At 45.0% G+C, this 25,236-nt stretch overlaps 1 protein-coding gene across 1 annotated transcript in view; it reads left to right on the top strand.

The window, feature by feature from the left end:
- The window catches only part of Glrx3 (glutaredoxin 3), a 31,977-nt gene extending 17,491 nt beyond the window's left edge, over window positions 1-14,486 (top strand). The window contains exons 4-11 of the mRNA XM_052762399.1: window positions 155-356; window positions 5,581-5,753; window positions 5,945-6,006; window positions 6,955-7,012; window positions 8,708-8,760; window positions 10,068-10,107; window positions 10,198-10,290; window positions 14,231-14,486. Coding sequence (XP_052618359.1) covers window positions 155-356; window positions 5,581-5,753; window positions 5,945-6,006; window positions 6,955-7,012; window positions 8,708-8,760; window positions 10,068-10,107; window positions 10,198-10,290; window positions 14,231-14,281 — 732 coding nt within the window. The 3' untranslated portion in view covers window positions 14,282-14,486. The remainder of the gene's footprint in view (window positions 1-154; window positions 357-5,580; window positions 5,754-5,944; window positions 6,007-6,954; window positions 7,013-8,707; window positions 8,761-10,067; window positions 10,108-10,197; window positions 10,291-14,230) is intronic.
- The last annotated feature ends 10,750 nt before the right edge of the window (window positions 14,487-25,236 follow it).

Here is a 25,236-nt window from a genome sequence, read left to right as displayed (position 1 = left end):
AAGCAATTGCTAATCAGACTCTTTCACTTCATTAACAACAGGGATGCCTTTAAAAGTTGGCTAGAGCTATGTATTTCCTTATAACCTTGGAGTCTAAAATATAGATAATGGTGAAGGAATGACACTTTATTCTAAATGACATTTCAAACTTCAGAATTCTCAGAAAGTCGACCGGTTAGATGGTGCACATGCCCCAGAGTTGACCAAAAAAGTCCAGCGCCACGTGTCTAGTGGATCCTTTCCTCCTAGTGCTAATGAGCATCTTAAAGAAGATCTCAACCTTCGCCTGAAAAAGTTGACTCACGCTGCCCCCTGCATGCTGTTCATGAAGGGAACACCTCAAGAACCACGCTGTGGTAAGAAGCTGATCCTAATGATGGGGACAGAGTTCCTGCCTGAGTGGATGCTGTGGGTGTGTGTGGAGTTAGGTGGGTCACATTTCCCGGTGTCATCATGCAAGGCAGTGGTAGCTGTCAGTGTGTACTATAGACTTGGAGGACACGGGAGTCCGAGGGGCATCTTCTTTGGAAATCACCAGGTTCAAGCTTCTGTGTTTCATATCTGAGTTCTCTGCTGTGAAGGTAACTTGTTCACCGGGTGGCAGAGCTGGGAGGCATTAGGTTCCAGCTGTCTGTTATATTGCTGTCTCTGTTAATGGGTTTTTTTGTTTGTTTGTTTGTTTTTTGAGACAGGGTTTCTCTGTGTAGTTTTGGTGCCTGTCCTGGATCTTGCTCTGTAGTCCATGCTGGCCTTGAACTCACTGAGATCTGCCTGGCTCTGCCTCCTAAGTGCTGGGATTAAAGGCGTGTGCCACCACTTCCCGGCTTGTTAATGGGTTCTTGACCTGTATAAGGTTGGTTTTTTTTTTTTTTTTTTTTAAGATTCGTGTGAGAGCGCAGGCATGAAGTGTGTGTGTGTGTGTGTGTGTCTGTGTCTGTCTCTCTGTCTGTCTGTCTCTCTGTCTGTCTGTGTGAGCATAGCATGTAGGCCAAGAGGCCAGAAGAAGTTGGATTGTTTAGAGCTGCAAGTAGAGGTGGTTGTGAGCTCCCCAACATGGGTGCTGAGAAAATCTGCAAGAAGCACTCTTAACCCCTGGGTCATCCCTCCAGCCCTTTTAAGATAATTCATTATTTGTCTGTTGGTCTGTCTGTGTGAATGTATGTGCATGCCAGAGGAGGGCATTGGGTATTTGTTTCCACTGTTCTTTGAGGCACCATGTGTGGAACCTGCTAGGCTGTCAAGTCCCAGTCGTAGTCCTGTCTCCTTCCTCCGGGAGTAGGAGTCACAGTTGTTGACTGGACGCTTGGCTTGTTATGTCCATGCTGGGATACACCTGCAGCCCTGATGGCTGTGCAGGGAGCACCCTCACTCCTGGGCATCTCTGGCTGTGCAGTTCGCTGTGAACAGTTGTCTTCTGGTCTCCTTCTCATCTTTTGGTTGAGATTTAGTAATTTAAAAGCTTGAGGGCTTTCATTAGGGCCTGGGTCTGCTCTGTGTCTTCTTGTTTTCTTTCTCTCTTGAGCTTGCCTGATGGCCTTTTTCACCTGCTGCTGTCACTTCTGGTTGATAGCTGCTAGTAGATTAAAGATCATTGAGTCTTGGCTTATAGTCACGTACTTTCTGTGCGTGAGGGTGCTTGTAATTTTACCCTTAAATAAGTTTGGTAATTATTTGACCCCTCTGGTATTGAGCTTATGTTGTTTTCTTTTTACTGTGCCTACTACAACATTATGCTGCATAATTGAGTTTTTAATGCCTTTTGATGATTCTGTTGAGACTTTAAGGATATTTGTTTCAACTGCACTGGAGGGGATTTATTAAGATAGGTAGCAGTAAAATTGGGTATGCTGTTGATAGGATTACTGAGTGTCCAGTGTGACTGGAAAGAGCTATGCTGCCATTCTGAGAGTGTTCAGGTTAAACTCTTCCTCTGTGGTCAGGAGGCGTTCTACTTCTAACAGTAAAGCATGGTGCTAAGTTGTATTAAAAAGATAAAGAAGTGATCCCTTCCTCTCTTAGTTCTGCCTGAAAGATTTCCCAGTTAAGCAATGACACGAAACAGGCCGTCTTCATAGTGCTCTCTTGTTACTTTATTTTGAATGGAGGTTGCAACTGTTGCCCTCTCTGGTGCTTAATGTAGTCTAGTTAAGGACTTACCTTCATTCTAGTTGGAAGGACAGTAAAAAGGCCTGTAAAAAACGTGTACAAGCCTGTATGGCAGGCTATCCATACAAAGCCAGAGTCAATCCAGTACTCTGTTCTTTTTTGAAATCCAACAGTAGCACTCTCTTAATCTTTTCTAGTAACCTAGTGAGATTGGCAGGAGGCAGAATTGACTGGGAGTGTCGCCAGGCAGCAGAGAAGGGGCTTTGTGTCACTTGCTGTGCTGCAGCCCTGCACTGAAGTTGGCCCTGATCAAGAACTGGGTACAAGTCAGGTACCCCTTGGCCTTCAGCTGCTCTGCAGGTGCTGGGTGGGCTTAGTCTTGCAAGGCCTTTCAGTGCAGCGGCTGTCTAATTTTTCAAACACATTAGTGGCAAACATAGAAATAGTCATTTTAAAAAATTAACTTTTAGGTTAGCATACATTAGACTGATATCATCTTTTCCCCTCCCCCACACTATCTCAAGTCCCTTCCGGTTCCAGCTGGTTCTCCTCCTTCCTTTTTTAGTTCCTTGCAAGTTTTCATGTTGCTTGTACTTCATCCCTCTCTTTCCCATCCACTTAGAGTTCCTCCTTCCCTCCCCCCTTCCCTTTCCAGTACTGTGACACACACACACACACACACACACACACACACACACACACACACACACAGAGAGAGAGACAGACAGACAGAGAGAGAGAGAGAGAGAGAGAGAGAGAGAGAGAGAGAGAGAGAGAGAGACAGTCAGTCACAGGTGTGTGTACACATACACAAATGGACACAAAATTTTAAATCTAGTTTCTGCACACAAGGGAAAATGTGTTACTTGTCTTTCTGAATTTGACTTATCTAGAATTAGTCTTTCATTTCACTAAACCGAATTTATGACCTATTTCTTGAGTTTTTATGTTGTGACATTTAGACTACAAATAGAATAAAAAGATTTAAACATTTTAGAGCAATCTGAAAACAAGATTTTATGGATATTTAGATAATGAAAGAAAAAAAGTAAAGAGATTGTTAGATGCATAAGGTTTTAAACTGCAGTTTTTTCTGTTTGGATGCCATCTTCGTAACTTTTCTAACAGTTTTAGTAGGTTTCTCTGTCCTGATCTTTTGCTGTCTTGTTATGTGTCGTCTTCTTCATGTGCGGCTTCCCTTCTGGTCTTGCTTTCTGAGCCTGCTTGGTGTAGAACTGTTTGTGCTTCATATTTACAGTCAGTGAAGAGAGTAGACTAGGCCTTCCTGAAAACAGTTCGTCTCTGTGAGCTCGGGAGGCTTCTCTCATGTAGCAGAGTGCTCTTTAGAGTGCTCTGCCGTGAGCACTGCTTTGTTCCTGGTCAGCATCTGTAGTGGAGGAGAGCTACACTTGCATTGGAATGGTAGCCCTGACCTTGCTTTGTGTTACCCAGAAAACTTGAACAACATTACAGTGTATATCCAGGAGAGAGGGGGAGCCTGTTTGTCCTAGAACTAGTATAGGCCCCGGCTCCACCTTCTGCTGTACTTTTAGCCTCCATCTGTAGAATTTATGGTGACTTAAAAGCCGGGATTGAGAAGGTCTCAGGCCACAGACCTGCATTTTCTCTCTTCTGGTTTCTCATGAGGATAGGAAGAGAGCTTGCTTACCTTTGAGGAAGTTTCCTGAAGCACTGAGGTCCTTCAGTGTGGTAATGAGGTTATTGGGGGAATCTTGTAGCTATTGCAGCTAAAGCTGGTAGGTGTTTGGCTATAGGAGCTTCAACAGTGAGAGTCAGATGCAAGGCACAAGTGCAGAAATCCTCTTAAGGGTCTATTTTAGGTAGTTATTAAATGTGGCAGTTAGACTTATTACTCATGTCATGAGTGGAAATGACTGCAGATAGAAATGGTGATTTTGTGGTAAATGAGTTTTTTTTTTTAACTTTTAAGTGCTTCTATTGCATGCATGCATTTTTTCTTCAAGAGTGTATAAATGTTTTGTTATTAGAATAAAGCCCTATTACTACTTTATCCTTAAGCATAACATTTCCAATCTGCCACTTTAACCCTTAAAAATGAAACCCTACCAATCAATCTTTCTAGTCTGCATGTAATTGCCTAAAGCCAAAATAAAGCCTTTTCTCAGCCAGTTACAGTAGAAACGAGCTAATATATTGGGAGCAGAATAACCATCAGCAGTCAGCCGTTAGCTGTTTACTAATGAACTCCCAGATGAGTGCAAACATTCAGAAACAGTGTTTGACTTCAGGCTGTGCATGAACACCACACTTGAGTTGTAGGAAAAGCAGCTTATGTGCTGCACACTCATCCTGGTGCTTCATCTCCGCAGACTGCAGAGCCGGGAAGCGGCTGGGGCTCAGCTCTAGATCTGTGCTTTTAATAGTAAATGCACTTTGGGTGACGTCTGGTAAAACCATTGCAGTTAATATTATGTTGGATTTTATGATTTGATTTTATTTGAAAATAATTGCTGATGTGAGGAAATCCTAGAGGAATTTTTAATTGGAAGAATAGGTTGTGTTTCAGTGAATTAAAGAATATGTTTCAGAGAATGGTGAAGTGAGGAAGAAGAAGGTGCTTCAGACTTGGAGATGTAATTGATAAGAATTAGCATCTGGAAACAAAAGTAACCCTTTTTTTCAGCCTGGACTGATAGGTTCTTAACACTGATGCTTACAGCCTTTCTTCAGGTTGATAAGAGTCATGTTCACATCCTTCTTCATTGTGAACATTTCACCAAAGTCTAATAAACTCCTGGGACATAAATTTGTCACTATAGTGTAGAAAAAAAAAATCATACTACACACTGTAGGGAATGTAAATAATCTTAGGAAAACATCTGTCAGGTTGTAACATAAGCTGAGAAGGAATGGTGTCAGTCTATAGACAGTTCATATGTACCAGCAAAGATGACTTCAACATTTACTGTACTGTGCCTACTTCAGACCCAAAGAGAGCACTTCTGACTTCCATCCATCCTGCTCAGAGGTGAAGATGAGAAGTACCTGCAAAAGTGTGTGGTGGGCTCACTAGAGTGGTAGGAAGGACTACACCTGGGTCTCACTGTGGTTAAAATAGCTGTCCTAGGTATTCTGGTCAGTCCTCTGATGGAGAGGGAGGGAGGCGGCCATGGAGGGCTTTGTGCTATGTCAGGGTGGAGTCTTGCCAGGCTTTCAGAGTTCTGCTCTTCGGCCAGTGCGGTGTCTCCAGTTCAAGAGCAGCTTTGATAAATACACAGCCCACTTTTCACTGCAGTTATGTTAACATATATGTTAAATTCTCGTTGTGTGAAGCTCTAAGTCATATGAGGGGTTTTAGCATTTATTTTCCTCTTAAACTATCCAGTTATGCTGATTCAATCACTCTGCAGGCAAGGTGGGCATTTCTGTCCCCTGGATACAGTGTGGTATGTAAGAGATGCTGAATTCTCTTATTTCCTTGTTCTGTTGCAGGTTTCAGCAAGCAGATGGTGGAAATCCTTCACAAACACAATATTCAGTTCAGCAGTTTTGATATCTTCTCAGATGAGGAAGTTCGACAGGGGCTCAAAACATACTCTAACTGGCCCACCTATCCTCAGCTCTATGTTTCTGGAGAGCTCATAGGGGGACTTGACATAATTAAGGTTAGAGTCTTTATAAAGACATTTTGTTTTGAGCACACTTTTCTAAAGTGTTGTAATAAATTGAAAGCATGTTTTCTTATTGCACCTAAGGATTTACTAAGGAGAATACAGTATTTCTGATAGACATTTGTCAGTATTTCACATTGGAGGTGGTCAAGGTGGTATATGTTGTAATAATGTCCTTCTTTCAGGAGCTGGAAGCATCAGAAGAGCTAGATACAATTTGTCCCAAAACTCCCAAGTTAGAGGAGAGGTAAGTACTAGAAAGCTGACAGCAGTGTGCCCTGAGTGTCTTCACAGCCTATAAATCCTATTACCGCATTGACCTTTCTGAGGAGACACCAAGCATTTGGTGTTTGCCTGTTGGGGTCATAACTTGGTGGTTGTTTCTCAGCATCTAGTCTTGGAAACTTGGATGCTCTCTCTGTTTTGGACTGGAGATGTTTTAGCACAGTTTATCGACTATGGAGAACATAGTGTCATGGCCTGTGTGATCTGGTCACTTGACTGTCATCAGTTTTATTCTGCAAGGAAGTTTGGACCCATGGTACTTCCACAATGTGAAGAGAGTGAAGAGAAAATTATGTGACCCATTGTCCCTATACTGATTTTCCCTAAAGATTTGCGACTAAACTTTGTTTCAAATTTGGGTGATTAACATTCCTGACAGCAAGTTAGAGTGTGCTTTTTGACAGGTGGCATATAAAACAGGAAGTATTAAATTCAAATGAAAACTGTTATTTTTAGCAGTTAGCGATGGCTGGAGGGCTAAGATTGGCCTTCTTACCTTTGCGGCTGGCAGCCCTGCTCTGGGCTGAGGAGCATTATGCAGCATCGTGATGGGAAAATGTTCACTGATCCATCTTGGGAACTTCTAGATGGCTCAATATATAGTGCCCACCCCATCGAATAATTCCTTACAGAATTGGTTATTATTATTTTTTTAGTACTACAAGTTGATGGGCTTAAATTGCAACTTGAAGGAACGTTTCTTGCCTTAAAAAGCCACATTATGTTTTACAGTGGCTCAGGGAGAGAAGGAAATAAAGGAAAGTGTCAATGCATTTGCTTGTGGAATAGCACTCAAAGCTGTGAGCTGTCATCCTGCTCCCCCTCAGACATGCCTGCTACTCAGGAAGCAGAGCAGAAGTGGTGGGTAATAACTGAGCTGAGCCATTTGATATCAATTTTTTCTCTTCAGGCTCAAAGTGCTGACCAATAAAGCTTCTGTGATGCTCTTTATGAAAGGAAACAAACAGGTAAGGAACTCAAAAATGGTTTTATTTGTAATTTCTTTTGATGTTAACATCTGCAGCAAGGGGACAGTTAAGTCTTTTTTTCTAGTTTAGCTAATGAAGCTGTAGTGGTATCAGGAAGTTATCCGAGCCTTAATTGGTGCTTATGGAGATCAAACAAAGTAATCTCCATTTCGCTTGACTTTATCATCAGCGTCTCAGCAGGGTGCATTGCTTTCTGCTGCCAAACTTGGTCAGCTGAAGTGGTCAACACTGAGAGCACTTAGCTGATTCTCTCAATTGCTGTCCCAGTCCCCTTGGTTTGAGAGTGTGGACTGTGGGTGCTTGTACATTCCTGGTAGTCCTGAGCTTCTTGGGTTTAGGTCCTTAGATCCTCAGAGTAGGAAATAAACCCTGACAGTGGCCCTTGTGCTCTGTGGTACCTGGTTGATAAGTGAGTAGCACTACCACAGTTCTCATTTGTAATACGATGGTTCTTATGCTTGATGAAAGTACATACTGAATTTTCATTAGTTTGATAGTTCCCCTTGCACTCATCAGTTGGCGAAGAGCTTATTCTCTTCTGGGTTGGGATTAGATTGGTAATTTTGAAAAGCTAGTCCTATCACTTCTCTCGCATTTTACAGTTTTAACAGTTGAGTTTCAGCTGTTCAGCTTTAGGCAGGCAAAGCTATGCAGTTTGCTTTCCTTTCAGGATAAGGAGACTAAAGCTCAGAAGGGTGAGGTGGTGGAGTGAGGGTCTGTCCAGGTTCTGGATGAGCCACCCTGGGCAGGTGATGCCACAAGAGGCCTTTGCCTCCCTTTGCCTTTCTGTGAATGGACCTAATGATGCCATAGGACTGTTTTAACGTCAGGTTGCTGTGGTACCAACACAGTGAAGCCCATTAGTTAAAACAACTAACTAGTTAATGTAACTAGTATGATGGAAGTAATAATAAGACAATGCAATTTTAGCATGTTGGTAGCACTGTGTTAGGACATAAACTTGGTGACTGGGACAGTGCACTTATTAAAAATAAACATGATGTTAATAACTTATAGTAGTGATTAAGTGGCACTCTTTTGCTCCATTGTTTTGGCACTCTTTTGCTCATTATTTTGAAAGCTGACTTTGGTTCTCCACATTTCTTGTGGCTGTCCAGGAAGAATTTGCATTTCTTGGAAATGGTGTCCTGGGAGCTTTTAAGATGTTCTGTATTGTCAGGCTTCTTTCCCAAGGTAGCTGGGGCTTGGGGAATCTGTGGCCTGAAATAAAGCATAAGATTTCAATCACTTCAGATGAGCTGATGCCACATTGCAAAGAGAAGTATAAAAGGTGTGATTAAAGGTCCATGGGATCTGAAAACAATTAGTTTAGTTCCTGCCACTGACTTGACTATGTTCTATCACCTTGCATAACACAAGGAAAGAGACAGGTGAGTCTGTGTAGATGATCTGGGTTTGACTGAGGGGAACTTCTGACCTCAAGGATTTTCAGCTGCTATGTGTCCCTCATCTTATAAGGTTAAAGCCAGAGTCAGTCTGTAAGTTGTTTGGGATGATGTCAGCCGGGGCCAGTACTTCAGAGTGAATGGAAGAAGTATGGGAGCTGGGTAAACACAGTGGCTGGGGTGCCAACTTGAGCATTCGCTGCAGCCACACTTACTGAGTCTGTGAAAAAAAATGTACAATGTACTTTTTTTTATATATATAATTTAGGAAGCAAAATGTGGATTCAGCAAACAAATTCTGGAAATACTGAATAGTACTGGGTATGTAAATCTTGTTTTCAAATAGTATACTTAAAAAAAAATCCAGCTTTTCAGTTCTGCCACTGATACATTAGAGTTTTAATGTCAAATCTATTTGCATGGTATTTATTTATTGACATATATTGTCTTTTTTTTAATAGTGGTTTTTGTTATTGTTGTTGTTTTAAAATGCTTTATCTTAGACCAAATTGGAATTTTCTGGCCTCGGTTCTCACTATGCATAAAGACATGCAGGGAGATGTTCATATATTCTAAATGTTATTTAGAAGCCTGTGTTTTCAGGGCTGGAGAGATGGCTTAGTGTTTGTGTGTGTACTGCTCTGCAGAAGGTGAGAGTTGGGTTCCCAGCACCCATACTAGGCATCTCACAGCTGCCTATAACTCAGGTCCTGGGGGTGGGAGGCATCTGGCCTCATTCGCCTGGAGTAGGGTGAGCTGTTAAGTCTTTGTTCCTGTGGTGGAGCTGCTGGGGTGGCTGCCAGGCGGGGATTCCCCAATTGATTTTTTTGTGGTTAAAACCAACCCATTTATGTGGAGATGTTTAGCACATGTTCTTTTGGATTTTCAAACGTTTTGTTTATTTCCTGTTTCATGATTGCTTCAGATTGCAGTGTGTGTTCTGATCATACTTTGAATAGATAACTTATTCTCTGAAGTTGCAGATCTGCATCAGGATCGAAGGCAGTAAAGCGCACAATCTGAATATAGCCTTTAAAAAAATGGCTCTTCTTAGGCCGGGCGTTGGTGGCGCACGCCTTTAATCCCAGCACTCGGGAGGCAGAGCCAGGCGGATCTTTGTGAGTTCGAGGCCAGCCTGGGCTACCAGTGAGTTCCAGGAGAGGCGCAAAGCTACACAAAGAAACCCTGTCTCGAAAAACCAAAAAAAAAAAAAAAGGCTCTTCTTAAGAAATGCTGGGGGCAAGCAAGGTGGCTTAGAGGGTAAAGGTGCTTGTCCCCAAGACTGATGACCTAAACTTGATCCCTGGGACACAAATAGAGAGAACTGACTCCTACAGATTGTCCTCTGACCTCCACACAAATGCCTTGGCCTTCCACTATCCCCATAAATACATAAGAGAATTTTGGCAGCTCCTGCTGTAGCTAGTTTTGTCCATCAAAGACTAGTAATTTTGTCTTAGGATGACAAGCCCGATGATAAAGTCATACCCCTTGCTTTATAGTAGACTTTCTGTAGTAAGTTTTGTTAGCAGGGAATGATTTTCTTGACTGTATTAAAAACATTAGGTAGGTTTTTATGTTTTTTGTTTAAAGTGAGCACCTGTTAAAAAGCTTTCTCCCTTTTTCAGGGTTGATTATGAAACTTTTGATATACTGGAGGATGAAGAAGTAAGTTCTGGGTTCTCTGTTTCATCCCATGTTTTAGCTTTAGTCACAGGGTCTGGTGGAATGACTTCAGGATTCCTGTCATTTCTTTAGGTGCGGCAGGGATTAAAAACATTCTCGAACTGGCCAACCTACCCTCAGCTGTATGTGAGAGGGGAGCTTGTTGGGGGATTGGATATTGTTAAGGTAAGTGCTTTTCATTGCTATTCTCAAGAACTGAAAATTGGAGTTGTTAAGCATCCAGCTTTAGTGTTGTCTGGCTCATCTTTTCTGCATCCTCACATTCAGCATCCTCTGTGTATGTGTCTTAGTGTCTCATGCTTACTCCTGCTCTGACCTGTCTTCAAATCCTTCGAATGCTGCCAGCTGCCAAGGAGAGCTAAACTCTGCACCTGAAGGTCCAGATGAACTCAGGACCCTGCGGTGCTAACTGCAACACAGCCGCCTTCCCTATTTTCTTGTCTATTAGACATCTTTACTCGGTTCCCCCAACTTTAGAATTTCTTGTATCATCTGTAATTAAATCTTTTTTTCTCCATCCTTCAGAATCCAACTTCCTTGTAAATTTGTACACTTTTCCTGCCAGAAACATCTGTCCCAAAACTCTTAAGCTCCTTCGTTTTTTGTTATTGTAATTGTTTCTCTGGGCCATTTTCCTTTTCCCTATCCTACCTCAGGTACAGGAGTGAGGATGAGGAGTAGGAGACTGAGGCAAGAGTCTCTTGGTCCCCATGCCATATGGCTGCGGGTCACCTCTGCCAAGTGACAGGACTGTTAGCTGGTAGAGTGTAATTCTGTTTAAAGCAGGTACTGTATGTTACATGCTTCTTATTTTTCTGTTGAGACAAGATCTCATTCTGTAGTCCAGGCTGTCTTTGAGCTCCTTCTGTAGACAGGGCTGGCCTTGTAGCAGTCTTTTTGTCTGTCTCTGTCTTCCTAGTGCTGAAGTTACAGGTGTGAGTTGCTAGAGCTGGCCTTACATTCCTTCAAATCCTTCCTGATGCTCTGTTTATTTTAGGAACTTGATAAATGGTTATTAGGCAGTTAAAAAACTTGTTTCTTGTCTTTTAAATGGAGCTACCATTTTTTTTTTTTGTACTAGAAGGTGGCCTTATCTACTAGTAACTACTTGTTAGCTGTGTTGGTTAATGTAAACATATAAAGGAAAGCTGCAGCTTTGGTAGACCCATCTCATCCCGCTGCCTTGGATAGTGTGTTGAAGGGACATGTGTGACTCATGACAGTAGGGGCAGCTTCTCAAGGGCTGGAGACCACCCTCAGGCCTTCTGATTGTTTGGGGGAAAGTTTCTCTGAGTTTCAAGTAGAAAACAATTTTTTAAAATAGTTAAACATTATAAAATAAAAGCTTTAAAAACAGGCTTTTGCCAGGCGGTGTTGGCACATGCCTTTAATCCCAGCACTCAGGAGGCAGAGGCAGGCCTTGTCTGCAGAACTAGTTCCAGGACAGCCAGAGCTACACAGAGAAACCCTGTCTTGAAAAACTAAAACCAAAAAACCAGAAAAACAGGCTTTCACAATGTGAAGAAACTCAATATTTGGACCAGCTAACATGTCTATGAAATCAGGGCCCGAGGTAGCTGCAGGGCTGGCTGCTCTGTCTTGCTGGTTCAGGGCTGCTTTGTTTCCTGCCCAGTGTAGAGTTTGATGGCCCTTTGAAAATAAGGTAGGGAAAAAAAAAGAAAAGAACTGTAGCTTTTGAGTAGCCTTGAAGCAACAAGGTAAGTGTGCATTTGTTACTTTAATATCTAGGTGCATACACATCAAATGTAGGTAGGTATCTTAGTAAGATACAAACTGTCTTTTGAGTCTAGATGCTTTTGAACCTGTTGTCTGAATGTCTCACAGCCCGTGCCTTAGCCATGAGGTCTTGGGAGACCAGGAAGTAGTTTTAAACTTTTGGGATACTCTATGATCTTTGCTCAGAACATGTGCATTTGCAAGTTGGTGCTACTTCTCCCATTTTTTCTTGAAGGTTTTTGGAGCTGTCGCTTTGTATTTCCTAGAGTGCAGTTTTTCATCTGTTCATTAGTGTACATTCCATATGTTAATTCTGATTAGCCTCTGTTAGAGCTTTGGTACTTTTTGTTTTTGTTGACTGGGTCAGTAACTCTGACTTGTTCAGTCAGGTGTCCTGGAAAAGGCTGCTATTGACAGACACTAGGGGAAGTGAGGAGTGCTTGGACTTGGAGCCTTTGTTTGAGTGATTTAAAATGCCTAGCGAAGATGTCTGAGCTGTCTGCTCTCAGAGGAGAGAGAAGCTCTTCAGTGTATCAGAATCAGAGGGAAAGATTCTTATTATTATGTGGAGTTCATCTGCTTCTCACCATAGGTTAGTTATAAACTTGGAGATTAGAAAAATGGACTATGGTGCAGCAGACTGTTAGCTTGTGCACAAGGAAGAGAGAGAAGGCTGCCTGATTTGTTGTGTGCCTGAACTATGGCTGGCTGGGCTCAGTGGTTAACTTTGTAACCTGAGATTGTTTTGCCAACCCTCCTATCTGTGGGTTCTAGATGTGCAGATTCAACCACTGAAGATAACTCTCTCTCTCTCTCTCTCTCTCTCCCCCTCTCTTCCTCTCTCCCCCCCTCTCTCCTTCTCCCTCTCCCTCTCCCTCTCTCTCACTCACTCACTCACTCACTCACTCAGCTGGACTTGGTGGTATGTACATGCTTTTAATCTTAGCACTTGACAGGCAGAGACAGGCAGATCTCTTTGAGTTCAAGGTCAGCCTGATCTACAGAGTGAGTTCTGGACAGCCAGAGCTACATAATGAGACCCTGTCTCAACATTTTCTAGTCTGTTGTGAACATGTACTGAGGGAGTTCTTGCAGGTGTCATGTCAGGCAGAGAAGCAAACCAAGAAGAGGGAGAATGAGAACTTGGTTCAGATTGTCTTGTCAACCTGGATCAAACTTCAGGGAGTCTGATGCTGGGCGAGTTATTGCCAGTGTATTTAAACCCAGTATAATTTAGAAAAAAGTTCCTGGTGTAATACAGTCCCTGGTGCACAATGAAGATAATTGCATCGAAACTCAAGCACATGTCATTTCTTCAAAGAAGATGGGTTCTAGAGACAGGCTACCTGTGCTAGCTTAAGGGCCTAAGGAAGGATCTAGCCTGGTTCAGTCATACAGATAGCAAAGAGGTTATTTGGGCTATTAGCCACCTCTGGTCCTGGTTCTGGGAACTTGGGGGAGCCCCTGGCTATACGGATAATGTAAGGGTCCATTTAGATTATTAGGTATCTTAGGTTCTGGTTGTGGGAGCTTGGGGGAGCCCCTGGCTATACAGATAATGTAAGGGTCCATTTAGATTATTAGGTATCTCAGGTTCTGGTTGTGGGAGCTTGGGGAGCCTATGGCTATACAAGTAATATAATGGTCATTTAGATTACTAGCCACCTCTGGTCCTGGTTGTAGAAGATTGATATGGCCTGGCACAACAGATAACGCTGATCACCAAGCTATTAATCACCTCCACTTCCCAGCTTTCTGGATAGAAGAACAGGTTTTCCAGCTTTTACATTGAAAAAAAAAAAAAAAATCCTGCACGCTTAACATTCCTAGTTTCCCTGGAGATCTGTGGGTACACGGACCTTCATGCTCCCAACAATGTTCCAGTGTTTTCCTGTCATTATTTCCCAAGCAACACAGCATAATAACATTCACATTATAACTTGGAGACCAAGTTCAGCATTCGAGTGGTGTGGACTGTGTCTTCTACACACCATCTTCTGTAAAGACTATTCTTGGTCTGTAGTGAATCCACAGTCAGTCTCCATGAATACAAAGGTGGCTGTATTTGCTTGAAAATAAATTCTAGCATATAGTTTATGTTCATTTTTACTTGTGCAGAGAAAGAGGAGAGGGGAGAGAAGAGGGAGACTTGAACCCAGGGCCTTGGCATGTTAGGCCAACGCTCTACTGCTGTGCCTTGTACTTTGATTTATGGTGTAAGAATGTTGACATGTTGAAAACTTGCAAGTTTATCTCAGTAGATACCCTTTTGGTGTCAGATACGGGTAAAAGCTTATTGCTTAGCTACATTTTTTTTTGCATGATTGTACACTCACGCATACCTGCTTTTTTTTTTTTTAATTTTTAGGAACTGAAAGACAACGGTGAATTGCTGCCTATATTGAAAGGAGAAAATTAATAAATGTTAAGCATGGTGTCCAAGGACTGCAAGAAATATTTAATTACAGTGGAACAGTTGATGGTTTGGTCCTGAGAAGTGGACTAGGAGTAGAAATTGGTCTCACCCAGCTATGCTCTGCCTTTCAGAGCTGTGCTGAAGAAACATGTTACATTTTCCATGAAACATAGAAGGCAATAAACTCTTCAGATTCAGCTAAAAATGATTATGTGTAGAATTTATGTGTGGAATGTCTTTGTAACGTACAGTCACTGTCACTAATTCCTTTAAAGCTCTCTCTTAACACATGGGCCTCTTGTAGCAATTAGGGAAGGCCGTCAGGAAATAAGGGCCTCTCACAAAGAAAGCAGTGTGCAGTAGAGCTTAGCAAACTCCAGTGCCAGCCCAATGGCTCCCCTCACTGGCCAGAGAGCTCTTCACAGCCTTGGAAAATGCAACCAAACGGCTTATTCTGCTGACAGCGATGATGTTTACCCAGACCACCTTCAGAAAGCCAGAACACTTTTGTCCCAACATCCGTTAGAGGGAACAGTAGTGACCAAGAGTAAGGAAGCACCCTTCAGTCTTACAGGACTACAAATTATTTGGATCATTGCAGTGAATATACTAATTATGCCTTCCGATAAGTAGAGAATATTCCAAGAGCCATGAAATTCTTTTCCTTTTTAAATTAAGTTTTCCATTCATTTACATATCAGCCACAGATTCCCCCATCCTCCCTCCTCCCACCTCCAGCCCTTCCCCCCAACCCACTCCCCACTCCCACCCCCTCCAAGGCAAGGTCTCCCATGGGTAGTCAGCAGAGCCTGGTACATTCAGTTGAGGCAGGTCCAAGCCCCTCCTCCCTGCACAGTGTCCCACCATAGGCACCAAGCTCCAAAAGGCCGGCTCATGCACCAGGGACGGGTCCCGATCCCACTGCCTGGGGGTCCCCTAAACAATTCAAGCCAAACAACTATCTCACTTATCCAGAGGGCCTAGTCCAGTACCACAGGAGCTCCTCAGCTATTGGTTCACAGTTTAAGTGTTTCCACTAGTTTGGCTAGTTGTCTCTGCACTCCTTCCAATCATGGTCTTGATATCTCTTGCTTATAGAATCCTTCCTCTCTCTCATCGACTGGACCCCTGTAACTCCACCTGGGACCCGGCTGTGGATCTCTGCATCTGCTTCCATCAGTCACTGGATGAGGGTTCTGTGATGTCAGCTAGGGTATTCAGCCATCCGATCACCAGAGTAGGTCAGCTCAGGCACCTTCTCGACTACTGCCAGTGGATTCCTGGGGACCTCCCTAGCACTCTGCTTTTTCCTATTCCCATGGTGCCTTCACCCATCATGGTATCTCCTTCCCTGCTCTCCCCACTCTGCTCCTGATCCAGCTCGAACCTCCTGCTCCTCTAAGCTCTCATTCCCCGTCCCTTGCCTTTCATTACCCCCCCCCCCCCCAGCTTGGAGGGGGTAGATCCCATCCACCCCTCCCTTGTTGGGCGATCCCTGTGTCCCTCCCAGGGTCCTCCCTACCAGCCTGTCTCCCTGGAGCTGTGGGTTGCAGTCTAGTTATCCCTCGCTTCACATCTAGTATCCACTTATGAGTGAGTACATACCATGTTTGTCTTTCTGAATCTGGGTTACCTCACTCAGGATGATATTTTCTAGTTCCATCCATTTACCTGCAAACCTCATGATGTCATTGTTTTTCTCTGCTGAGTAGTACTCCATTGTGCATATGTGCCACATTTTCTTTATCCATTCTTGAATTGAATTTTAAATGTATATTTTTCCACCCTGACTTTACATATGTGAGAAACCCTTGTCCCATCATGCTTTGCTGGCACAAGCCTTACTTAGGATTTCTGAATTCACAGCTGTGGGATCTGGGCATTTGCTGCCTGTGGGATGTTCTTAAATGATCTTAGCCTGCTGCTTGGGGCTGTGAGCACTGTCTGTAAGAAGGAAAGGGGTGTGTCCAGTAATTGGAATGAACACAGGGAGGGAGTACAGACCCAGCCTCTCCAGAGCTCTTGAGCTGCTGTTCCTAACCTCGGTCCTGTGATGTGCAAGGCGGAGGCACTGAAGTAGCCCACGTTTTAAAGGTGGTTGGGCCTGGCTTCCTAGGACAGGATGCCTATGAGGGGATTTTCTGGAGAACAAGGCTCTTTATTTCCACTTAAATGAAAATCAGTGTGTAAGTAAAACTTAAATGCAGATAGATGTTCTTACCAAGGTGTGACTTCCCATGTGCCTCATGGAGGTCTGACTATATTAGTCACTCTTCTATGGCTGAGTTAAACACTTGTGACCAAGGCATTTTATAGAAGAAAGGATTTATTTGGGCAGGGATTTATGATGTAAGCCATAGGCATGGTGTCTGGAGCAGAAGCTGAGGATTCACATCTTGAACCTTAAGCATGAAGCAGAGATAGAGGACTTAAATGATGTAACCCATAAACTCCCAGAGCCTGTCCCAGTGACATACTTCCTCACACAAGGCCACCTAAACCTCCTGAAGAGCACCATCAACTGGGGATGAAGGGCTAAAGCTGGAGACCATGGGAACATCTGCAGGAAGGTTTTCTTAGGCTCCCAAACTGAAATTATTTGTACATGGCTTTTAGGATTTTTTTTTTTAAATCTACAAATGCTCACTGTCCTATTCCACCTTATCCTAAGTATTCTAGCTTCATCTCTGTTACTGTGAGATCACCATGACAAAAACTAACTTGGGTGAGAAATGGTTTATTTGGTTACAGTACCAGACCCACAGCTCATTATTGTACAGAAGTCAGGTCAGGAGCTTGAAGCAAGCAGCAAGAACAAGGCGAGAATGCATGCGTGCATTCCTTGTGGCTTTTACACAGTTCAGGGCCCAGTCTTCAGAACAGTGCCATTCACAGTGGGCTGGCTCTTCCTGCCTCAGCTAACCTAATTAAGACAGTCCCTTGCACACACACCCACACTGGAAAATCCTCACGTAGATTTTCTTCTCAGGTGTTTGACAAGACTCGCCAACACATACCTTTGTGACTATAGATTGATATACTGTTCCTCCACATTGAAATAAAATGTCTAACTTTTAATATAAGTAACCAAACCAATTTAATATATTTTTATTTGAAAATTTCATAGAACGGGTTTTGATCATGTTTGCCCTCTACTCTTCTCCCCAACTCCTTCCAGGACTACCCATCCTCCCTGCCCCCTTCTTTGTGTCTTATTTATCCCCTCTCTTCCTCTCCTCCCTTCCTTATTATCTTACCCTAGTTTATTTTATTAATTCCTAATTAATTTTATTTTAATAATTCCTTAAATTCTGTTATTGGTTCTCTTGACCCCAGGATAAGTAGGTGGTAACAGTGAGGCAGGGAGCCATTGGGGTGATTAAGAGATCTTGACTGGTGGCTGCTCCTAGCCTGATTTTATTAGATGTAATTTGGAAGTAAAGAGTTTAGGGGGTCCAGTTGAACTTCCGTTGTCAGACTTTCTAGCAGAAGAGAGTTTGTGAATGGGCTGAAGACAGCCTGCTTTTGTCAAAGTTGAAGTCCAGCGACATCCACTTACTTCCTGGGGAAAGGCTGCAGTATTGTTTGGATGTTTTATTTGGTGCCTGTTTGAGGAGACTGCCAAGTGTGTGCTGTGTGGAGCTGAGCAAGTTTGGACATGTCTTGGGACACCAGTTTCCCTAGGGAGTGGTCCTAGGTGATCTGGTATGGCTGGCTTCTGCAGCCTCCAGGGTGTGATGTGGGATTCATTATGAATGGGGGCTGAGAGTGAAGTCTGGAAACACTAAGGACTGCCAGCCCTGGAGGGGCTCTCAACAGAGACTCATGCCACTGTGGCTTAATTTACCTGTCACCAGGGAAACCAGTTCCCCCATGAGCAGGATTCCCCTAGAAGACGCTGGCTAAGTAGGAATTAGAGGGCCTCACACTAACTACTGGTCAGTCAGTGTGTTTATATATCTGAAAATAACTTCCTTGATAGAGAAGGGTTCTTAGGAATTTGTGTCTGCTTTGGGAGATAAGCCTGTAGGAATGGACTTTTGTTGTGGATTATTTAACTATGTAAAGATGTGTTACATTTGTTTATGCTGTAGAATATTACTTTAACTGTGTAAAGGTGTGTTTATGATGCATTTGTTTAATTATGAAAAGATGTGTTTCACCTTTCCTGCCTAAAGCACCTGAACGGCCAATAGCTAGGCAGGAGAGGGATCGGCAGGGCTGGCAGTCAGAATAAATACAAGGAGAAATCTAGGCTCAAAAGAAGTGTGAAGAGATTGAGGAGGAGACGGACATGCCTGGGGCCAGAAGCCAGGCAGCTACTAGCCAGCCAGCCAGAAGCAATGAAAGCAAGATATACGGAAGGAAAGAAAAGTAAAACGCTTCGAGGCAAAAGATAAAGAGAAAACAGGTTAAGTTAAAAGAACTAGCCAGAAATGTACCTAAAGAGCATTCATAGCTAATAAGAAGTCTCCGTGTTATGGTTGGGGGCAGGTTGGTGGCTGAAAGAGAAAGCCTGGTACAGACTTTCCCCTCAACTCTGCTTTTGTAATAAGTAGGGAGTGGAACTGTGGGGTAGGAGGGTCAAGGCAATGAAAGCCTATCTTGGTGGCGAGGTTTTCCTTTGGAGTTGGGGGAGTTGGGGGACACTAACCTGCAGCCATCAGGAGAGGGCTTTCCATGTAGGTGTGACTCACATACTCGAAGCACACTCTCTGGCAAAGATGCGTGTTAAGTCACTCATGGCCATTCCAAAGTTCTTGCCCTTGTCTCTTTTCTGGCCTTCAGACACATTTGTCCTGCTCAGCCAAGTGGCTCTTATGACTACTAGTGACCTCCTAAGGTCATGGTTGGTTTGACCTTGTTCTGCCTGTAACTGAATGTGTGGACCTGCCCTGTACTCAGTTACTTTCCTGGTTACTGTGATGGAGTACCTGACAAGCACTTCCTGGACAAGCACTTCCTTTCAGGAAGTGCGGAGAGATGCATGCTGGTCCTCACCTGACTGGCTTTCTCTCTCTCTCTTTCCTTCCTTCCTTGTTTTTGTTCTTGTTTTTTGTTTTTTTAAGACAGGGTTTCTCTGTGTAACAGCTCTGGCTATCCTGGAATTAGCTTTGTAGACCAGGCTGGCCTCGAATTCACAGAGATCTGCCTGCCCCCACCTCCTGAGTGCTGGGATTAAAGGTGTGCACCACCACTGCCCAATATTTTCAGTTTGAAAGCTCAGCCCACAGTATGCTGTGGTCCACATTCAGGGTTAAACCTTCTGGAAACACAGATACACTCAGAGTTGTGTCTCTTAGGTAAATCTAAATCCAGTCAAGTTGACAAGATGAACCCCATAGGGCACACTGGAGTTTCTGAGGTGTGTGGTACAGTGCACCTTCAGAGCTGCCCTTGAGTTCCAGGGTGGGAGCCCCTCACCAACCACTGTCTTCCTTGTCAAGTCCATAGCCTTGACTTCTCAGTAGGTAAGACTCATTGGTATCTTCAGTCTTTACAAAAGTGCTTATTTAATTCTGCTGAGGAGTTTGAAGTTGAGATTGATTTTCTTTTTTTTTTAAATAGCAAGCATACACACACACACACACACACACACACACACACACACACACACACACACATTTTAGTTTGTCATTTAATATAACTACATTATTTAAGTGACTGCTCAGTGCTGGGCCCCAAATGGGGCCACCTCTTCCAAGGCCCAGAGAACATTCCAGAAGAGGGTGTGGAAGTACTAGGAACTGAAAGATACTACTACAGTCAAGAGGGTAGGAGGTGGGGCTGCGTGGGAAGAAGAGTCAGGAAGAGGAGGGGAGTGGGTGCAGAGGGTGTGAATTGTATGCAAGACCAATATTGTCAAAAGTCAATGACAGTTCTCCAGAAAATTCACCTCCCAGATTGTGGAATATGTTCAGGTATGTGGTTTATGCAGAGGTGCACATACAACATCTACCCTGACAGTTGAAGCTCAAAGCTGAAGATTTGCTGCTCTTCGTGACACACGTGTAATCTGGACCCTCAGAGGTGTAGGCAGAAGGATTAGCAGGTGGATGGAGGCCCAAGATATGTGAGACCTTGTCTCAAAGGGTTTAAACAAAGGCTTTCGGGTTGGCACAGGACTTAGGAGCACACATAGCTCTTACAGAGGGCCCTAGTTTGAGTCCCGGTGCCCATGTCAGGGGCATACGTGTCCTCTGAGGGCAGCTGTGAAGAGCTGCACACAAGCACGTGCACATACCCATGGACAGCCAGACACACACATAATTAAAAGTGAAAAAATTCTAAGAAAGAAAAGGCAAACAAAACCCTCCAAATAGTTAAGATTTCAACATGAAACAAGAGTCCATTTCTGAATAAGTTTTCAAATCATTTTTCTTGAAAATGGACAGCTGGGACTTGTTACCAAATTCAAGCATTTCTGGATAGAAATGAGTTAGTACTTGGTAAACACATCCCCCTTTTGCTGCACGTATCTGATGTTAAGTTGTAGCAATGGTCCAGCGGAAGTGACCCACTTGAGTGGTGCATCGTTCTTCACAGTGTGTGGTTTTAAGAGTAGTTGTCACAGCTGTCGCATAGTCACAGATGTTCAGATTGAAGGGCTTCAGGTAAGCTGGTTTTAGGGGCTGGACATAGACTAGGTCATCATGGACCCCTTGTCCCAAGCCTGGCACCCCTGCAGGAATAATATTGTAAGATCCTCTGCACAGGCCCATGGTGAGGAGCTGTGGGTTTTTTTCTTTTAGATTTGTATATTATATGTGCATACCTGTTTTGTCTACATGTGTATTTAGGTACCATGTGTGTGCTTGGTGCCTGTGGAGGTCAGAAGAGTGTAGCTGGAGTTTTCTCTGGTCCCGCCTAGGCCTGCAGCCGCTCAGACTCAGAGGCTTATATTATTTTCAAACTATATGGCCTAATGGTTCAGGCTTCTCTTTAGCTAGCTCTTATATCTTAAATTAGCCCATTTCTATAAATCTATACTTTGCCACGTGGCTTGTGGATTACCAGTATCTTTACATCTTGCGTCTCCTGGCGGCAGCTAGCAGCGTCTCCTCTGTTCTGCCTTTCTCTTTCCTCTCTCTCTAGCTGAGATGTCCCACCTAACCTTATTGTGCCTCACCATTGGCCAAACAGCTTAATATATCAGCCAGTCAGAGCAACACATGTTCACAGCATACAGAATGACCTCATCCATCAGAAGAGGGTATCAGATTCCCTGGAACCGGAGTTAGGGATGTTTGTGAACCTTCATTTGGGTGCTGGGAACCAAACCCATGTCCTCTGCAAGAGCAACGGGTGTTCTTAGCTGCTGAACTATCTCTCCAGGACTCTACTTACTATGTTTTTCATACAGGGAGCCCAGGCTGGGGCAGGATGCTTTACTGGTGGTTCTCTCCTGCCTTTGCCTCCTATGTATGCTGTCAGGTCTGGTAGGAGCTGCTGTTCAAACCAGGCACCTGACGTCCAGCCCTGGGCTATGTCTGAAGCACTGTGTATGTTCTGTAGGAGAGCTGTGCCATCTAGCAGAGATGGAAAAGCCTCTGGTTTCTGATACTGGTGTGTGTGTGTGTGTGTGTGTGTGTGTGTGTGTGTGTGTGTGTGTGTGTGTAACCCTTGTGTTAGGAGGAGTAGGGTGGCTTTTCAAAAGCTCGTGACCTGGTATATTCTGACTCTAAATGTCCTTTTCAATGCTGCCCCACTTCCATCTAAATGGTTAATTATTAAACACTCCTAATAATTCCTTAGAGCGCCACCCTTCTGTTGAGGAAGCTGCAGTTTCCCCACATGAACACTAGAGGGGGAGCTTTGCCTGGCTGATGGCCATGGAGCCAAGGTCAGGTCTGAGCGTTCTCCCTGCAAACCCTGGTTCTGGACCTGGGCTTGGAGAGCTTGTCTGAGAAGAGACAAGGATTGGTAATTGTGGGCATTAAACTAGTTTTTATGCTATCAAGCCCAGTTTGTCCCCCAAAGCAATGGCCATGGTGTGCTGAAAAGCTAGAAGGAACTTGGGTGCCCTCAGAATCCTCTGTCTCTTTCTCCTCCCCATTTTAAAACTTTGATTTTCTGTGTTGTCGAGGCAGTGTCTCCCTCTGTAGCTGTGTCTGCTAATCATGTCGGAAGGGTCGTGTCCACAAATCATGAGAGCCTAGCACACAAGGTGTACACATGCAGCCGAGGACAGTGGGGTCCAGGCTGGCCCTGGATGAAAGCTTGAGCTTGGAGGTGGTGGCCACAGTTTCTAGGGAAGCCTTGCACCAGTGTTCTGTCCCAGTGTGTACTCCACAACTAAAGACACTGGGATGTAAGTCTGGACATGAAGAGGGCACTGCAGGGCACTCTGGGGACTGACGGTGGGTTTTGTCTCTCCTGCCACCTGCCACTGAGACCCAGTGCCTGGAGTTCCCTGGCGTTCCTCTTCAAGGCTGTTCTTGTCCACTCCCTGGGAAAGAGCCTCTGCTTCCAGGGGGGCCTGCATGCAGCACCTGCTGTGTGAACTGTGGGTCTCTTGATCAGGAAGCAGGTCTCTAATGGTGATATGGAAATCGAATTTTTCTTCTGGCGCCCTCCTCACTTGTGGCTTTGGTTTGTGGGAGTGTCGTGATTAAGGCCAAAATCATGAGCATGGGTATTTTCTTACCCTCTGGAGTGCACAGTGAGTTAAATGCAAGCCCAAGAGTGTTTAACGTGTATGTGTCACATTTGTCTAGCATTCTCTGTGGGAATGGTGGGGGTAGTGCACAAAGTGGGGTGTCACTTGGTCTGCATGCTCTCTTCACATTTCCTTTCGTATGGAATGGGTAGAACACGGACTACAGGTGGGTGGGCTGCTTCCAGGTGCTGTGTGAAAGGGGCAGGTTGGTTCAGACAAGGTATGCAGCTCACTTCTGTAGTAGGCTGCTGGGCTGCTGAGATCGGGTTCTTGCTCTGTGCAATATCATTATGACTTGATAGGGGGATATGGTTGCTGGGCTGACACTTGGTCCCAGGTGTGGCATGCTGTCCCCTCACATCCTGTGACTAGCATCTGCCCTGACCCTGGAGAATTGCAACTGTCCCTCTCTCAAGTTACATAAGTGGGCTGTTGATTCCTCACATCCTGGGGGTGGGGGGCGCGGGCGATGGGGTGGTTAGGGCATATGGAGCCAGGGGACCCATGGCTAAATCCCAGCCACACTATGTGCTGTGTAACCTTGCTGGGTCTTACTCTGAGTTTGAGCTTCCGTACATCATGTCCACTAGGATTCTGCTCTGGGGCATGTGCCCACTGCCATCAAGGGAGTTCTGCTCATGAGCTTGCCGCTGCTGCACCATAGGACGTAGGTTTGGAGGTGGGACAGGAGGTTGGAGATGATGGCAGCAGAGCCCTCTGAGTGCACACTTGAGGTTTTCCAGGCCGTAGGTAAAGAGGCAGTTCTGCTTCTTCATCATGTGTCCTGCCTGAGGAGGGTCCAGCCTGCTGGGCTCTTCTAACTGACCCTCCCTGCAGTCCTCTCTCTAATTTTGGTTAAGGGGTTCATGGAGGAGTTGGCACTTGACCGACTCACAGTGTCACTTGTCACGAGCCTTGTTCAGGAGCCATTCTTACCAGGGCACACGTTCCACTTACGGCTGCCATACAACAACCAACATACCCATGGTGTTGTCGGGCAGTGACCCAAGTATTGGATTCAACAGAAGTCACTGTCTTTTCAGTCCCGCTTTAGGTGGGGAAACAGGTTAAGCAAGTTGCTCAAACTCATAGTACTTGGTGTAGCTGGGAATTGACCCTGGGTCTCAAGCCATGCCTCCAACTGCCCTCTTATCCCCACAGGATGTGGAGCTATAGTTCAAATGTGTAGCTTGGGAGGGAGGACAGTTGCAATCCCTGAGGATCAGGGCCAGTGCTAGGTAAAGGATGAGAGGGGCTGCCTCCTCTTCACTGGAGTAAGAGAAGCCAAAGATGAGATAATTCCAGAGGGTGGAGCACACGCTTCCAGCAGCCAGGGGAGCAGGATTGAGTTCCCAAACACAGGAACAAAACGCATGCCCCCTGTCCAGTCACCTTGACAAACAGCTACCAAGTGAATTAGGGTGCCCAGAGCCTTTGGGTGCTGTTCTCCCCCAGGGCAGACTGCCACCTCCTTGGCATTTTGTTCTGATCTCTTTCACCTCAAGGGCCTTGGTGTACACAGGGGTGATAAACAGCCTGCAGAATCCAGCACTGGCTGTAGGCTTTGGAGATCTGTGGAGAAGAGTGCCTGCCCCGTTAACACCTGCTCCTGAAGCTTAATAAGTTGGGGAACGATGCACCGTTGGAGGGGTCATCCCCAGACTGTAGGATCCTAGATCATCCAGGGCTGGCCACTTGCTCCCTCTGTGGCTGCCAGGGGTTGTACAGTCCCGGTTCTACTCCAGTTTTGAGATGTCAGCGTCAGGATAAGGTTGACCCCCAGACTGGCTGGGTGGGACCCTGACCTTGACTGCTGGAGGTCTCCGGTGTCCAGTCATGACTTGGGTGGGTCACTCCCCAACGCCAAGACCGGTGATGGTGGGCAATGCTGGGGTTCCTGTGCTAATTCAGCTTCTCTGCCTCCGAGGTCTGGCTGAGACCGCCTGTGACTTTGCAGGAAATAGCCTGGTGTCCTCCGTATCTGGTCACCACTGGACTCGGAATGTCAGCAGCAACTCCTGGCTTCAGGAGGCGGCTGCAGGTGGTGACCGTGTGCGTCCACACGAGGGCGCTGCACACCGCGGGCCGATCAGCCGTGTCTCCTGTAGGGGCGGCCCTTGGGCACCAGGGGGCGCGCAAGGACCGAGGAGAGCACAGCACTGGCAGGAGTCCTCCCGCCCCCGCTCCTCGCCCCAACCGCGTGCGCGCGTGTGTTAAGGCCGCATATCCTGCAACTCTACTAACCTCTTTCCTTTACAGATCAAGCGTGTGGAAGACTGCGGATGATTTTCTGGGGATT

Source organism: Peromyscus californicus, unplaced genomic scaffold, assembly GCF_007827085.1.
Source record: "Peromyscus californicus insignis strain IS unplaced genomic scaffold, ASM782708v3 Scaffold_4__1_contigs__length_199733344, whole genome shotgun sequence".
Classification (NCBI taxonomy): Eukaryota; Metazoa; Chordata; class Mammalia; order Rodentia; family Cricetidae; genus Peromyscus; species Peromyscus californicus.
The sequence above is the reverse complement of the archived record's forward strand: the minus strand, read 5'-3'. Positions and strand labels throughout refer to the sequence as shown.